Below are 17,616 nucleotides of genomic sequence, written 5' to 3' on the forward strand. Positions count from 1 at the left end.
ATTTAACTAGTTCATTTTTTAAATAGAAGAGGATTGAGATGTTCTCTTTGTGGTTAAATGGAATCAACAAAGTAGCACCTAATTCTTTTTAAAAGCATTTATTTTTAAGTTAGTGTTAAGGAATGCACATTTGAATGTGAGAAGGAGAAATTCGGATTAAGTCTCTTTTATTGCTCTTCTCTTTCTGGACAAAAAAATCCTTTGATATAACGGTTCTTTACTTAGTCTTTCTTTTTTTTAAGCCAAAGTACTAGCAAAATCTATAGGATTTTTATTATTGTTATTCTGTAGAATTACTGAGAGTGCTGTGTATTTGTATGTACTGGTGATGTTTTGTTCTTCAAGTGATTATCTTTAGAACAAGAAGTTTATTTTTCTAAAAGGAGAGAAGGATTTCCCAGCAGCTCCAGGCATGAGAGTATTTCCTCTGCTTTTCTACTGGTTTTAATGTTTTGGAAGTCTTCAGGGGGCTTATGTGATCTCTGCCTTTGGCTAGATGTTATAATCTGAATACAACAATGGTATTCAGTGAGATGGAAGAAACCCAAGGGAAATGGGTAAAGTGGAGTTTTGAATCCAACAAAGGACACAGTTATTTATAAAACAGGCAGATAAGCTTTGGTTTTCTGTCATGATATTAGAAAACCTACTACCCCTTTAAATATAAAGGACAGTATTCTTATGATTTTGGGTCTTAAATATCAGTTTGATTTCAACCTTAAATATGTGTTCTGAAACTTATTTTAAGTGAATAAGTATTACATAAACATTTAAATTTCAGATTCTGAATTCTTCCCAAAAGCTTGCTTGCTCTTTATATTTAGTTCTAGAAAACTTGATTCTAAGCTATTTCAGAATTTAGAACTCATATTGAAAATGCAAGTTATGTTAGCAGTGACTCTGTTAAATTGCCATTTGAATTGAAAAACCTTTTTTCTTGGATTTTGAGAAATGGTTATACATATTTCTCCTTTACTTACATAGCACAAATCTAAAGAAAAACAAAATTTCCTTTTTCTTGATACCTGTTTGAGAATGTAAACTGTTCAGATTTGCAGTTTGTGAGTTTTTAGTTTAGCAAAGATGAGAATCTAAAAACTTATGTTAAATCAGTCAAGCTTTACTTTGGGGTGGGGGGGAGTGCTAGGCCCTTTTCATCTTTTCCTGCAATAGAGTTCCATCCTGTGAGAAAGAGAAAATTCTTTGGGGACAATCTTATGGAAATTTTATGGAAAAGAGAAAATACTTGTTTGATTTTTCTGGAAGTGGATAATGAAGCTGGTCTTTTAATGACCTAAAAGAAAGTTCTTTTAATAAGAGCTTTTGTTAACAGATTTTTACATTTTTATCCTGGTACCAAATTTAGATATTATTAGAAATACTTTTTTCAAATAAGAATCTCTGTCAATGTCTCAGCCTAAAACTAGAAATTACGTACATACACTAATTTTAAAGAAAAATCTACCCACTCCCCCCCAACTGATAAACTTGCTTAATATCAGATGTCTTTCCAGTTTATCTTGTCTTCATTGGACTGTATAAAGTCTCCGTTTTCTTCCAGTTACCAGTTCTTTTCTCACATTCATTGTCTGTACTGCTTTTTAATTTTTATTTTCTTATGTGTGTGCATGTTGGGGGAGAATATGGTGAACCTGGATGTAAGCATTCAATATTTTCAGTGGCTTAGGGGCATTTTCTATGCCTCTTGGACAGTTTGTCGTATTAAAGTAATCTTTTCATCTTGGCAGACTTAGTGCAGCATTTGATGACGTTTGGTTTAAATACCAATCTTGCTAGTTCAGAATGAAAAAAAAAGTATATTTTTAGATTCAATTACCTTGGGCTTTGGCAAGACAGTGCATTTAACTATATATGGTATGTGACTGATATCAGAGGAAGCACAAGCTTTTGGTGATTGTATTGAAATTATTTCATAGTAAATGTTCAGATAAGACAATACTAATAGTCTTGTAAATTATTTGTATGCTTTTATACAGTGATTTCAGAGATGTTTTTTTTTCCCCCTCTTAGAGCAGAAAGCGGCTACAAAGGACAAGTGGTCTACTTTAATTAAAGAACTGTCTTACACCAGAAAGGATATTTGAATTTTTCATGGATATGTTGACTCCCAAATTACATTTTGGAAAGGGTTTTCTTTAAGCTTTATCGCTGGATGAATTGTTTTTGAGCCTTTTCTAATGGCTTTTCCTTTTTACTTGAATAGTGGCCTCAGTATTTTAAGGATTGGGAAAACTTGAATTTTTGTACTATAAATGCATTGTCCACTCACTCTTTGAACTTGAAAATGAAGCAACAGGGTTACAAGTTCCCAGATAGTAGAGTGGTTTCTGGGAGTTTCCTCAGCCTTTCAGGTTTGATTGAAAAATCTGCACAGTGGCTTTGTAGGAAATGTTTTAATTTTGCTATGTGTTTTTGTATTATAGAAGACTTGTGAAATAAATTATTGGCAACCGGAATTTATTGTTATATGAGCAGATTGTGGGAGGATTAAGGATGGGAGAATCGTGGCACTTACGATTTTTTAAAGTCTTCACAAATTGTTCTCTGTGTTTTTGCATAATTTTTCCATTTCAGGTTGAAGGAAAACTAAATATTTTATATTAAATGTGCATATTAATATATTTTACAGACCCTAGCATTATTCTAGACATTTCTTATAGCTGAAAATGAGTCATTTGGCTTTTCTTCAAAATTTGGGTGACAAGGGCACCATGATATGATTAAAATGAACTTTGAACTGAGAATTTAAAAATTCAGGTTTCTGTTACAAATTAACTAGTTTTGTAAGTGCAAGTCACTTCTCTAAGCACTTAATTTCTTCTATAAAAGGAGATAATAATCCTCTTATCCCTCATAGGGTTACTTTGGCAATTGAATTAGATAATGGATGTAAAAGTACTTTGTGATGTGAAAAGTGCTTTGCAATAAAAATGAGTACTATTATTTGTATCTGCCATGGTTTTACATCTGAGGAAGTCACACATAATGGTATGGTATCCCCCTACATTAAGGTCTTAGAAGCTCAGTGCTAGGTGACTATTCCCATGCTAGTTAGCAATCCCAATTTTGAGAAGAGAGGCATGATAAATCCTCAACTTTTTAAAATGACAGTAGCGTTAAATTTATAAAACTGTTTTCATGTACTTCCTTTACTTGTCTGTAAAGTCTCTAAAGGCAGGGACAGGGTCTCTTCATATCTTTATCCTCAAAATCTAACCTGGGACCTGGCTCAGAGCAGAAGTTTTATAGTAAACTTTACAAAATTAATGAATGACTCTTTCTCATTATTACTTCTAGTCATTATAGAGCTGTGATGTTCAAAAGGAGGTCCAGAGCCCATAAGCAACCTTCTGTTTGCTCAAGGCTATTCTAGACTGTAAATGGTAAGATACCTTTTTAATACCAAGAGACTGGTGTGGGAATGTGTGTGCTCTTTATGCTAGGTAACTTTACGCCTGGAAACCTGGTAGCCTTGGCCCAGGGAACTTCAGATACTGCTATCAAACTGCCAATTTCTCACAGCATGGTTAAGGAATATGTATTTGGATCACATCACCTTCTTGGCTCTGAATGCAGGTAAGGTAGGCTGTAAAAATCTGTCACAAGAAAAGAGGAGGTATAGACTAGCTTGGTGAAAGAAGCTATTCTAACTGTGTGGTTTTGCTCTGTTTCTTGGTCTTCACCAGTTTTCTAGTTTTGTCTTTTCTTAACATGCATCGGTCATGTATTCAGAAAGATGTGCTTCAGATGATACTGCTGGAGGGTGTGGAAAATTCTGTTATGCAATAACAATGGGTTTAGGGAAAGCTTAAGAAACAGTCAAGAAGCCCTTATTCACCAAGCTGTGCTCTATACCAGACATTGCAACTAGCTGGCCTCAGAGGGATATAAAGAAGGATCACAGGGGCGCCTGGGTGGCTCAGTTGGTTAAGAGTCCAACTTTGGCTCAGGTCACATGATCTTGTGGTTTGTGAGTTCGAGCCCTCCATCAAACTATGTGCTTACAACTCAGAGCCTGAAGCCTGCTTTGGATTCTCTCTCAGTCTCTCTCTCTCTCTCTCTCTCTCTCTACCTCCCTCTTCCTCTGCTTGCCCTCTGCCCCCCTCTCTCTCTGTCAAGAAAAAAAAAGGATCACATGATTCCTTTCTTGTAGAATTTATAGTTTTTAGATGTTTCATATGGAAAAATTCTGTGAATATTTGCCTTTCAAAAAACCTCTCAGAGTAACTTTATCTGCAGGAATTTACCAAGGCTTTCTGGTGGGGCACTCAGTACATTATGGTTCTGTTCTTGAGGTGAGTTCGTCTGGTACCAGTGTATAAAAATTATAATGTCACTTTATTAGTTTAAAATAAGAAATCTGCGGGGCATCTGGGTGGCTCAGTCGGTTAAGCATCTGACTTTGGCCCAGGTAATGATCTCACGGTTCCTGGGTTGGAGCCCCATGTGGGACTCTTTACTGACAGCTCAGAGCCTGGAGCCTGCTTCGGATTCTGTATCTCCCTCTCTCTCTGCCCCTTCCTCACTCATTCTCTCTCTCTCTCTCTCTCTCTCTCTCTCTCTCTCTTTCTCTCTCTCTCTCTCTCTCAAAAATAAAAAAAAATTTAAAAAATTTTAATGTTTATTTTTAGAGAGACAGTGCAAACGGGGGAGGGGCAGAGAGAGAGAGAGATTGATTGATTGATTTAGGGTTGCCAGAGAGTCGTACGGTTAATAAGTAAAAAATCTATTGGAGCACCTGGGTGACTCAGTTAGTTAAGCATCTGACTTCAGGTCGTTCAGTTCCCAAATGTAACGGTTTGTGAGTTCGAAGTCTGCATTGGGCTATCTGCTGTCAGCACAGAGCCTGCTTCAAATCAGGTCTCCCTCTCTCCCTGCCCGTCCTGTGCTCACTCACTCTCCCCCCCGCGTCAACTAAATAAACATTAAAAAAAAGAGAAGTAAGAAATCTAGGATTCAAAACCAGATCTTTCTGGCTCCAAAGCCTATATTCTTACCTCATTTAGTTCTCACAGAAACCTCTCTGGTAGTTATTTTTTATATCACTATTTTATAGGTTGAGGAAACTTAAAGAGGTGAAGAAATTTTTCTCAGTACTATCAGTTGACTACGAGACTTGAAAATATGACAGACTTTCTGCCAAATACAGCATGTTGAGTGTGTATGTTTATTTCCGTTAACTGCACTGAAAAGAATAGCAAATGTATAATAACATGTGGACAGAGAGAAGAAGAGCAGAAATGATGGCAGATAAATGAAGCCAACAAAATTTGGGGATATAGAAACCTAGTGGATAAGTGGTAACTGACTCTGCAGTCAACAAAGCTGAATCCTAAAGTCAGGCAGCTCAGGGGCAAAAAGAAGCAAGCTGGTTTCACCGTAGAACCTGGTAAATACTCAGTACTTGGATTCCCAAGATGCCTCTACAGGCAGAGAATAGTATGAAGCTGAAAACTGAAGAATTGTTAGAAAGTTTATATAAGCAACATTTAAATACCCCTCCACACCACCCTGATCACCATTCCAAGCTGGCTCCAGCAGGCAACTGGTTTTTCACCATACCAGCAGAAAGTGGGAGATTTCCTCTTTGGAGAAGAGATCAAACCCACAGACCTTCTGGATGCCAAGCATAGCTGAAGGTGGTGCTAAGATACTTGTTGAAAACATGCATGTCAGGAGAAGGTCTGCATTTTAAATAATCAATCTCCTTGTCCCTCTGCACTCCTAGAGTGCTCTCAGCCAGACTTAAATGAGTCTGGTCTGGGGACTGATATTTGAGAGCTCCCAAACCAGTCACATTACCTGCCCAAATCACCTGTAAGTTGATGCTTTGCAATCAATAAATCCCACCTATGTGTGCAGAGCTTCCAGTTAGCTTTTTACTCCTCTTTTACTGTTAATAGCCAGAGATCACTGGTATTTTAAGAAAGTCATCTCATGTAATACACAGCCCAAAACAAAAGAAATCAGAGGAAATAGAAACAATGCAAGTCACAAAGTATATTTTCCAAAATATATTTTCAGAGAAGTTTTGCATCCTATAGAATAGTATGCTATAAGAAATGAACAGAAAAAAATAAGCTTTCTTGAGATTTAAAGTATAATCAGAAAAGTTGAAAGATAAAATTGAAGTAAGCTAGATAGTGAAACAAAAGACAAAGGTGATAAAAACAAGACAGAGACTTAACAAAGGAGGCCAATATCTGACTCCTATGATTTTCAGAAACAGAAAAGGGAAAAAAATGAGGACATTCTCAAAGAAATACCAGAAGAAACATTTCCACAAGTAAAGGATATGAGTTTCTGTAATGAAGAGGACCATCTTAGTGTAATAAAAAGACTGCATGATGACAGATCATAAAATTTCAGGATACTGGGGATAAAGAAGAATCTTGAAAGCTTGGTCTGGAGTTAGGGATGGGAAAGTGGGAATATACTAAGTACAGGTATCTGAATGGCACTGGTCTTTCTGCCACATTGCAGTAAGATAAAGGGAATAATTTCAAATTTTAGAGAAGTGATTTTTAACCTGAATTGTATGCTCAGTCAAACTTTTCTTCAAGTGAGAGAGTAAAATAAACCCATTTTGAGATATGCAATGTCTCAAAAATACTTACCTGCCTTATGTCCTTTGTCAGGAAGTTGATGAAGGATATGCTTCCCAGTATAAGGGATCAAATTTTAAAGAGTGGAAGAGGGCCACCTGGGTGGCTCAGTTGGTTAAGCACCTGACTCTTGATTTTGGCTCAGCTCATGATCTCTTGGTTGGTGATATTGAGCCCGCATCAGGCTCTGTGCTGACAGCATGGAGCCTGCTTGGGATTCTCTCTCTCTGCCTCTTCCCTGCTCACACTCACATGTTCTCTCTCTCTCAAAAATAAACTTTTTTTTTTTTTTTTTTTTTTTAAAGTGGAAGCTATAGAACCCAGGAAACAGGGACGCCCTACACAGGACAGAGGTGAAGAGAATTCTCATAGTGATGGGGGAAGGAAAGCCCTAGGATGTCAGCTGTGCAGCAGACCTAGAAAGTAACTAGTCCAAATTGGAGCAAAAAGAAAGAGGGCACTATGAAGTATAACTTTTAGAAAAAATGGAGAGGAATTTCTGATCCTGTCAAGATTTGTAGGGGAAGAGGGGCACCCGGGTGGCTTAGTCGGTTAAGCGTCCGACTTTCACTCAGGTCATGATCTCGCGGTTCATGGGTTCGAGCCCCGCGTCGGGCTCTGTGCTGACTGCCAGCTCAGAGCCTGGAACCTCTTTCAGAGTCTGTGACTCCCTCTCTCTCTCACCCTCCCCTGCTCATGCTGTCTATCTCTCTCTCTCCTAGAAATAAATAAAAAACATTAAAAAAAAAATTAAAAAAAAAAAGATTTGTAGGGGAAGAACTGGTGATAGATAACATACATTACTGAAGAAAAGAAATGGAGCAAGTAGTAACTGTAGAAAAAGTGGAAAATTGAAGAACAAAGGATACCTAGTCATGATATACTCTGTGATTTAGTTAACAATATTGATTTAGCTAAAAATTGTAGCAAAATTACACTGAGAGTCGTCATAAGGGAAAGGGAAGTGTGTGGGAGGTGGGTGGCATTGGGGACTATAACAGACACAGTATCATCTCCCATATTGGAAGNGGAAAAAGAGAACTAAGAAAAGAAATGGTTGCCTCTGGGGAACAGGGAACAGGGTAGGAGGAGTGAGGGGTCTGGGTGCTATTTTTCTTTGTAAGCTTTGTACTGTGACCTTTTCAGTGACGAAAAGCATGACTGCATTTAGGAAAAAGCAAATAAATTTCACCAGAAAGCATAGGTTTAGAACGTACTCCTGAAGTAAAAAATCAGAATGTACTAACACTCTGTTACCTCTGGCCCAATCCAGAGCAACTTCCTATTCATCATCTCCTTTCATCCTTCTAGGAGGACAGGCAAAGGGGAGATGATTCCTTGTTTACAATTGTGGAAGCCTGGTTCGGGAGCTCTAAGACCTTTTTGATTCCAGTCTCCTATATCACTATGCCTCATTGGTATCTGTTTGGGTCTTTTTAGATTTTTTAATTTTGGTTTTTACCAAAGGAAGGCAGCATACTGGAAAGTATCTTCTTTGTGTGTGTGTGTGTGTTTTTTTTTTTTTAATTTTTGAATTTTTATATATATGCTTCTTAATTTTAATTTATGTTTTTAAATTTACATCCAAGTTAGCATATAGTGCAAAGATGATTTCAGGAGGTGATTCCTTACCTATTAGCCCATCCCCCCTCCCACAACCCCTCCAGTAACCCTCTGTTTACTCTGTATATTTAAGAGTCTCTTAAGTTTTGTCTCCCTCCCTGTTTTTATATTATTTTTGCTTCCCTTCCCTTATATTCATCTGTCTTGTTTCTTAAAGTCCTCATATGAGTGAAGTCATAAAATCTTTGTCTTTCTCTGACTAATTTCTCGTAGCATAATACCCTCTAGTTCCATCCACGTTGTTGCAAATGGCAAGATTTCATTCTTTTTGATTTCTGAGTAATACTCCATTGCGTGTGTATATATATATATATGTGTGTGTGTGTGTGTGTGTGTATATACACACACACACCACACTTCTTTATCCATTCAGCCATTAGTGGACATTTGGGCTCGTTCTTTGGCTATTGTTGATAGTGCTGCTATAAACATTAGGGTACATGTGTCTCTTCGAAACAACATACCTGTATCACTTGGGTAAATACCTAGTAGTGCAATTCTGGGTTGTAGGGTGGAAAGCATCTTCTTTGACATCCTGGGAAGGAAATCCTGAAAATAAACGTGTGTGTGTGTGTGTGTGTGTGTGTGTGTGTGTGTGTGTGTGTGTGAGAGAGAGAGATGAATTTGTGTGTACTGGTATGCAGGCGTCTAAAATACAAAACTTGACACTGATATTGTGAGAGGAATGCAAAGTACCATGTGATATTCACAGGTAAGGAGGTGTGTGTTAGGTGAATTTCCATAGAAGGCAGTGTAGGAGATGGGTTAGGCTCCGAGAAAAGTAGGATTTCTATAGTGTTATCTCTGCCCCCCTTGAATGAAATTTCCATAAAGTATTCAGCTGGAAGGAATTAGAGGAAACCAAAAGATCAGTAGACAAAAGACCCTAATAAAGTGACCTAAAATTATCAAAGCAATTTATGACATGAGAGCGCCCTTTGCAAAGTAAAAAGCACTTTTTATCTTTATGTTAAGTTACCAAAATTATACTCAGCCATCAAAAAGAATGAAATCTTGTCAGTTGCAACAACGTGGATGGAGCTACAATGTATTATGCTAAGTGAAGTTAAGTCAGAGAAAAACAAATACTGTATGATTTCACTCGTGTGGAATTTAAGAAACAAAACAGATGATCATAGGGAAGTGGGGGGAAGAGAGAGGGAAGTAAACCATAAGAGGCTCTTAAGTATAGAGAACAAACTGAGGGTTCATGGGGGAGGTGAGCAGGGAATGGACTACATGGGTGATGGGTATTAAGGAGGACACTTGTTGTGAAGAGCATTGGGTGTTATATGTAAGTGATGTATCACTAAATTCTACACCAGGAACCAATACTACACTATATGTTAACTAACTAGAATTTAAATGAAAATTTGAAAAAAATTACCATGATTGTAATCGCTTGAAGATTTATTGGTTTCTTGCAAAAAGAGTGTTTGGCTTTGAATAAAATAGAAAAGTAAGAGTCTTTTCAAAGTAAAACTTTAAACTCTTTGTCTATCACAAGCACCTGGTTGAATTAGTTGAGCATCCAACTCTTGATTTCAGATAAGGTCATGATCTTGCAGTTTGTGAAATCGATCCCCCACATCAGACTCTGTACTGACAGTGTGGAGCCTGCTTGAGATTCTCTCTTTCCTTCACTCTGTCCCTCCCCTCCCTCAAAATAAATAAACATTTATAAAAATAAATTCTGTGTTGGCTTTTAATAAATACTTGTTGATTTAGTAAGACAGTATTTGGGGGAGAAAGCAGAAGTTACAGCATTAAACAGCATGGTTTATTTCTAAATTTTCTTCCAGAAAGACTGGGAAACCCCCGCTGCCAAAGCCATTTATTTATAGCTAGACCAAAAACAAAATTTAAAAGGCCATTGTGGGTCTCTGTCTTCATTGGCCTCTGGGGAGCAGAATCTGACTGAAAAATCTTTTTCATTTAAAAAAAAAAAATCTTTATTTATTGAGAGAGAGAGAAAGTGAGGGCAAGCAGGGGAGAGGCAGAAAGAGAGGAGAGAGAATCCCAAGCAGGCTCCATGCTGTCAGCACAAACTGTGAGATCATGATCTGAGCAAAATCAAGAGTCAGACACTCAGCCACCCAGGCACCCCTAAAGTCTTTTTCACTTTTAAAAGATCTTTTTCTTCATGACATGGTATTGGTAGTAATTGAAACCTTTCTTACTTAGATTATGTTAACATCATTATACTGACGATGTGTGTTGTAGCCTACAGAGCGCTAGAAATGAAGTTAAAACAATTAGGTCCTGGTTCTGGCAGTTGATCAGGTAATCTTAATTTGAACTTCAGAAGGATACTCATTTTTGAGTAATGATGATGCCAATATTAAAGGAACTGGTTATGGTCAGATGCACGTTACATTAGTATAAAAGTCTTTACATTATTACTGTGATTACTTTATACTTCCCCCCTCCCCTAGGATAAAGGGGAGAGTAGTGAAAAGAGCATGGATTTTGGAATCTCTGGCCCTTAGTTTTCTACTCTGTAAAATGGGCTTGTGCCCTTCATTAGACTTATTGTGAAAATTAGATACCGTCATGTTTTAAGTATATAGAATCGTGCATGCCGACATCATAGAAACTCAGTAAAAGGTTGCTGCTATTATTTCTTTGTCACACAGAAGTCAGAATCTCCTAGGGCCTGCTGCAAAATGACATATACTCAGTGGAAAGGCCTTGGGTGAATGTGGAATGGCTTGGAGTGGCCACCCTTCTTGCAGAGTTTGTAAACCCCTCAAGTACTGCCATAATCGTTTGTTCCATCAATGGACTGATGTTCCATCAATGCACTGATGCACTTTGTCCTGCTTTTATAGTATGTTCTGCAGAAACAATACTCCTATACAATTCTCGGACACTAAGGTACATATATTTAGATGGACTTCATCAAGGAACAGGTCATTGAGGCTTACAGTAAGAGCTTTAGTAGGTTAGAGGTAGAAAGGAACTCTGGGACTGTATGGGTGAAGAGGTATCCCTTTAATTGAAATTCAAAAATAATTTCTATTAGGAAAAGAATAAAATAATGTCAAGTGATGTTTTAAGCTTCCAAGGCCGGAATGAAGAGGGATCATTTATAAACTTAAGGAATAGAAACCATATAATATATACTGATTAAAAGTATGTGTTTGAAGGGCAAGCCAACTTGAGTTTGAATTCTACCCCTGCCACTTAATATCTGTGACTTAGAGCAAGGTACATAATCCCTGTTAGTCTCTGTTGCCTTAACTAATAACACTATTTTATGCAAGTATTAAGATGAAATGAGTTAATTCATGTGAAGCTCTTGGCACACAGTATTTGGTACATGTTAGCATGTACCTTGTGAATAGGGCAGCGTGGATGAACCAGAGGTTTCAACTTGAGGTATAATGCAGAGTAAGGTAGAAAGATAAATTGGAACTATGTTGTTTGGAATAAATGGCTAAGGGATTTGATTTTACTTAGGAATTGGAGATAGATGTAAGACTTTTGAATAGGTAAATTACATAATACAGAATCCTAAAGTGACAGAGTGTAAGAAGATCCCATAGAGATCATAATCTAGACCCCTCCTTTCACAGATGGGGAAAGGGAGGCCCAGAGTGGTAATCAATTAGTTGCAGAACTGGGACTAGAATCCAGGTCTTTACCTCTCTTAGACTCTATCATGCCACCAAAAAAAAGTGAAAAGGATTGTTCAACGTTGGTCAGCTACTTAGAAAATGAGAGTTGCTAGCAGTCTTAGAAAAAAGGAAACCGTGTTCCGATTTTGGTGTGTATTAAAGAATAAAAATAGTCTTTCTGTTGGTACTTTCAATGAAACCAGTTAAGATTTGAAAAATCTTAGGGGTGCCTGGGTGGCTCAGTCAGTTAAGCATCTGACTTCAGCTCAGGTCTTGATCTCGCAGTTTGTGGACTTGAGCCCCGTATTGGGCTCTGTGCTAACAGCTCAGAGCCTGGAGCCTGCTTCAGATCTGTGTTTTGTTCCTGCTGTCTCTGTCTCTCTGTCTCTCTGTCTCTCTGTCTCAACAGTAAACAAACATTAAAAATTTTTTTTTTGAAAAATCTTAGAGGGTGCCTGGCTGGCTCAGTCAGTAGAGCATGCAACTCTTAATCTCAGGGTCGTGAGTGCAAGCCCCACATTGGGTGTGGAGCTTATTTAGTAAAATAAAAAATAATAAAATTTTAAGGGACTTCATCAAAATAAAAAGCTTCTGCACAACGAAGGAAACAGTCAACTAAACTAAAAGGCAACAGATGGAATGGGAGAAGATATTCGAAAATGACATATCAGATAAAGAATTAGTTTCCAGAATCTATAAAGAATTTATCAAACTCAACACCCAAAAAACAAATAATCCAGTGAAGAAATGGGCAAAGGACATGAATAGACATTTCTCTAAAGTAAACATCCAGATGGCCAACTGACACATGAAAAAATACTCAACATCACTCATCATCAGGGAAATACAAATCAAAACCACAATGAGACACCACCTCACCGCACCTGTCAGAATGGCTAACAGTAACAACTCAGGCAACAACTGATGTTGGTGATGTGGAGAAAGAGGATCTCTTTTGCACTGCTGGTGGGAATGCAAACTGGTGCAGCCAGTCTGGGAAACAATATGGAGGTTCCTCAAAAAATTAAAAATAGAACTACCCTATGACCCAGCAAATGCATTACTAGGTATCTATCCAAGGGATACAGGTGTGCTATATTAAAGGGGCATGTGCACCTGTTTATAGCAATGTTTATAGCAGTGCTGCTGACAATAGCCAAAGTATGGAAAGAGCCCAAGTGTCCATCGACAGATAAATGGATAAAAAAGATGTGGTATATGTGTGTGTGTGTCTGTCTGTATATATATATGTGTGTGTATATATATGTGTGTGTGTGTATATATATATACATACATACATACACGATGGAGTATTACTTGGCAATCAAAAGGAATGAAATCTTGCCATTTGCAACTATGTGAAGGGAACTGGAGGGTATTATGCTAAGCGAAATTAGAGAAAGACAAATATAGTATGATTTCACCCGTATGAGGAATTTAAGATACAGAACAGATGAACGTAAGGGAAGGGAAGCAAAACCAATATAAAAACAGGGAGGGGGGAAACATACAAAAGACCCTTAAATATAGAGAACAAACAGAGTTGTGGGAGGAGGGATGGTTTAAATGAGTAAGGGGCACTAAAGAATCCTGAAATCATTGTTGTACCATATGCTAACTAACTTGGATGTAAATTAAACAATAAATTTTAAAAATAAAGTTTTAAAACAAAGAATTATGAGAAATCTTAGTGTGAAAGTTCTCTTGGTCACTGACAGCCACCTCAGAAATGTTTGTTAGGGCAAATGAAAATACATGACATGCGTGGTTCTAGAAAGCCCTCATGGCTATTTGTAGTATTTGTACTGCTTAGATTGGGGAGTGAAGTTTTTGCTTAATAAAATTGAAGATCAGGGCTTAAGGGTGGCTCAGTTGAGCATCCAACTTTGGCTCAGGTCATGATCTCACAGTTTGTGAGTTTGAGCCCCATGTAGGACTCTATACTGTCAGTATCCTGCTTCGGAACCTGTCTCCTCTCTCTGCACCTCTCCAGCTTGTCTGTCTGTCTGTCTGTATGTCCGTCTGTCTGTCTCTCTCAAAAATAAACATTTAAAAAAAATTGAAGATCACTGCTTGTCCAGTATCTTTTAAAGATGCTGATTCCCAAGAATTTTAAAATAGAAAAATATTGTAGGGGCATCTGGGTGGCTCACTTGGTTGAGCTTCCAGCTTCGGTTCAGGTCATGATCTCGCAGTTTACGAGTTTGAGCCCCGTGTCAGGCTCTGTGCTGACAGCTCAGAGCCTGGAGCCTGCTTCCAATTCTGTGTCTTGCTCTCTCTCTGCTCCTCCCCCGCACACACTCTCTCTCTCAATAAATAAACATTAAAATAAATAAATAATAAAATATAAAAATATTTTAAAATTTTAATTCCAGGAGAGCTTTTACTACCTATGTACAAAGGCATTACTACATAGGTACTAATAGACTTTGGTTGGTATTACACCTATGTGCAGATAAGTTTTAAGTTTTTAGGTTAAAAACTAGAAAAAGATCTATGTAGTTATAAATTTATACATTAATGATGTAATAATATAGCTCTTCAATATTTAAATATTGATAACTTTTTCTTAAGATTCATTCTTTAGTGGAAAAATTAACATTTTTCTTCTATATCAGGACTCAAGGAAACATCATTTTTGCCTGAAAGCATAGAAAAACATATAACTAAAATAAATGTTGAAACCCAGACCGTATAGTCTGAAAATACATATGAATGCAGACCTCTTTTAGAATTCTATATGTAGTTCAGCAGGTCACAGATGGAGATGTTTGTCATCAGTATCATTCAAGCACAGATTCTCTTTTAATTGTGTTAACTATTACAAGAGCTGGGAACTCCATAGAGTTATGAAATACTTTTAATATATCTAGTCATTTTGTAATTGCTGTATATTTTTGCTACTCAGTAGGCATACTTGATTCTCTGACTTAAGACTTGTTATTTTCAGAGGAAACTAACTTTATTTTTTTTCAAGTTTATTTATTTTGAGAGAGAGAGAATCCCAAGCAGGCTCCATGCCATCAGCCTACAGCCCAACATGGGATGGGGCTCAGTCTCATGAATGTTGAGAATGTGACCTGAGCCAAAATCAAGAGTTGGGTGCCTAACTGAATGAGCTACCCAGGCATGCCCAGAAGAAACTAACTTTAAAGTAAAACTGAGTATTTTGTTAAGCATTATGAAATCTTTCTAAATATTTTCTTAGAAATCATATTTTGATTATTTGGTTATATGAAATATAGCTTGAGGAATGGGTGTTGATCTTGTGTATACGTCGTATCTATGAGTGGGTGATTTGGGGAAGATTTTATTCTTAGCATATAATGCTTTGTAAAGTCTTTAAGGAAATAATATAAGTCAAACAATACAGTCTGTATTAAGCTGTGCTAAGAAGGCATTTGATTCATGGTCTTACTTGGTAATACAAGAAATATAATTTAAGTATTTGGAAATCATCATAGTTATCAGAAACACATGTTTGGAATATGACTTTGTGTATAATAATTTTGTGACTTCAAATTTAGCTGACTCATAAATTACCTCTCTTTCCACCTTTTTAGTCAAAATGACACTTTTTGTGTTCATTTTTGTCAGGTAACAGTTCTTGAATATTTCCTCTCCATGATGGATTACTGTGAAGAAGAATCAACAATAATAAAGCAGGAAAAGGTTGACAGTGTAGTTACCATTTATGCCTTATCTATACATGATTTGGGATAGTTTTGCGAAACATTGAATAATTTTCCTGTGGGAAACTTGAGCCCTAAAAGGAAATGAACATAGCTAAAAGACTACATATCACATGGGACTTAGGCTTATTTTTAGAATGGCACTATAATGCCATATTTGGATTGAAACAATGTGATAGCGGTGCATTATTTTATTTAAAAAACTATCTTTTCGGAAGAAGTCATCTAATTTTCTATCACGTTGTATGCTATAGAGTTAACATTAAAAGTATATAACTATTTAGCTGACCAGTGCTAAAGTATGTATTAAAATTAGAAGCACTTGTTTGGCAGACATTACCAGAGCCCACTTTCTGAGACTTCTCTGTATAAAAAAGATTCTGTGGCAGTTCATTGTCATAGTACATAGTTGTCTTTTTGTTGTGTAGCTTTAGAGTAAGTTGTTTTCTTTATTGGAAGGGAAAAAGTGAGTAAAGAAAGATTAGTACGATTGGGCATTGGTATGGTTATCTGATCATCTTGAAATGGGAGACCTTTCCTAAATGAAACAAAAATAAACCCAAATGGATTTTGCCTCTGAGAAATGATTTTTTTAAGATAGTTAGCAAAGATATTTCATACCAAGCTCTACAGTGTTTTGGTTAGTGTCATTCATTGGTTAAAAAAAAGAAAGAAAAAACCTCTTATTGCATCATTTATATTATGTATCAGTTTTTCTGCTACCTGATTTATCTCCTTTATAATTTCATTTGGTTAAGATAAGTTATAATGTTGGTAAAATACAGTGGATTTCTGAATTGTGTACTGTCTAAAATTGTAGATCCCCCACAAGGCACCAAGTCCCAAACAGGAAAATCTGCCAAATACACATTTTGTCCCTTGGCCTCTCTCCCAAGGTTGGAAATATGCCAACATCATAAATCTCAAGTCTGATGGGAAAGAGCCACCACTGATGTAAAAGGCCTTATGATTAAGATACATGCTGGAATTCACCTAGCATTTAGGGAAAATGCCTTTTCTTTGAATAGCTTTGTGAAGAGCCACATGTTGTGATTTTCTTTACTTTGTTTTCATGTTTAAGAGCATTATATATTTCTCAGTCTACATGTTATTAGGGCCTCAGTTACTTCTCTTTTAAGCACTGAACAGCCTTTATCCAAGGAAGCACTTTTATATGAGTAAAAAGAAAAAGCATAGTGGGACACCTGGGTGGCTCAGTCAGTTAAACATCTGACTCTTGGTTTCAGTTCAGGTCATAATCTCACAGTTTGTGAGTTTGAGCCCCGCATCGGGCTCTGTGCTGACCGTGTGGAGCCTGCCTAGGATCTCTCTCTCCTCTCTCTGCCACTTGCCTGCTCAAGCTCTTTCTCTCTCTCTCTCGAAATAAATGAATAAACATTAAAAAGATTTTTTTAAAAAGCATATTTTCAAAGTCTGTGTCATGTCAGTTTTAGTTATAGGAGATTGAAGAAAAAACTTTTTCATATGTTAAGAACTGTAAATGCCACTCACTACTGATAAGGGAATTTCTTCAGTTTTCCAGTGTGTTTATTTGGGTTAATAATGTGGGCTAATGAGGCATAGGAGCACATGTACCCCAATGTTCATAGCAGCACTTTCCACAATAGCTAAAACATGGAAAGAGCCTACATGTCCATCAACAGATGAATGGATCAAGAAAATGTGGTTTATCTATACCATGGAATACTACATGGCAATGAGAAACAATGAAATCTGGCCATGTGTAGCAACATGGATGGACCTTGAGGGTGTTATGCTGAGCGAAGTAAGTCAGGCAGAGAAGGACAAATATCATATGTGTGCACGTATAGGAGGATTAGGAGGAACTTGACGGAGGAACAAGGGGGAGAAGAAGGGCAGAAATGGTGGGGGAAAGGGAGAGAGGCAAACCATGACAGACTCTTGAATGCTGACAAAAACTGAGGACTGATGGATGTGGGGGGGAGGGGGGATGGGCATGGAGGAGGGCACTTTGGGGATGAGCACTGAGTGTTATGTGGAAACTAATTTGACAATAAACTATTTGTAAAAAAA

The 17,616-nt window shown here is 37.2% G+C and overlaps 1 protein-coding gene across 6 annotated transcripts in view; it reads left to right on the forward strand.

Moving 5' to 3' along the window:
- The window catches only part of RABGAP1 (RAB GTPase activating protein 1), a 153,473-nt gene that overhangs the window by 82,884 nt on the left and 52,973 nt on the right, over positions 1-17,616 (forward strand). Inside the window, exon 1 of one of the 6 annotated variants that reach the window (XM_077768193.1) lies at positions 3,382-3,404. The exons of 4 other annotated variants lie outside the window; for them this stretch is intronic. In XM_077768193.1, coding sequence (XP_077624319.1) covers positions 3,402-3,404 — 3 coding nt within the window. In that variant the 5' untranslated portion in view covers positions 3,382-3,401. Of the gene's footprint in view, positions 1-3,381; positions 3,405-3,571; positions 3,598-17,616 lie in introns of those variants that run through there. One more of the 6 variants, XM_077768192.1, reaches the window with a different exon arrangement.

The sequence above is a fragment of the Crocuta crocuta genome, unplaced genomic scaffold (assembly GCF_008692635.1).
Source record: "Crocuta crocuta isolate KB4526 unplaced genomic scaffold, BGI_CrCroc_1.0 scaffold35, whole genome shotgun sequence".
Lineage (NCBI taxonomy): Eukaryota > Metazoa > Chordata > Mammalia > Carnivora > Hyaenidae > Crocuta > Crocuta crocuta.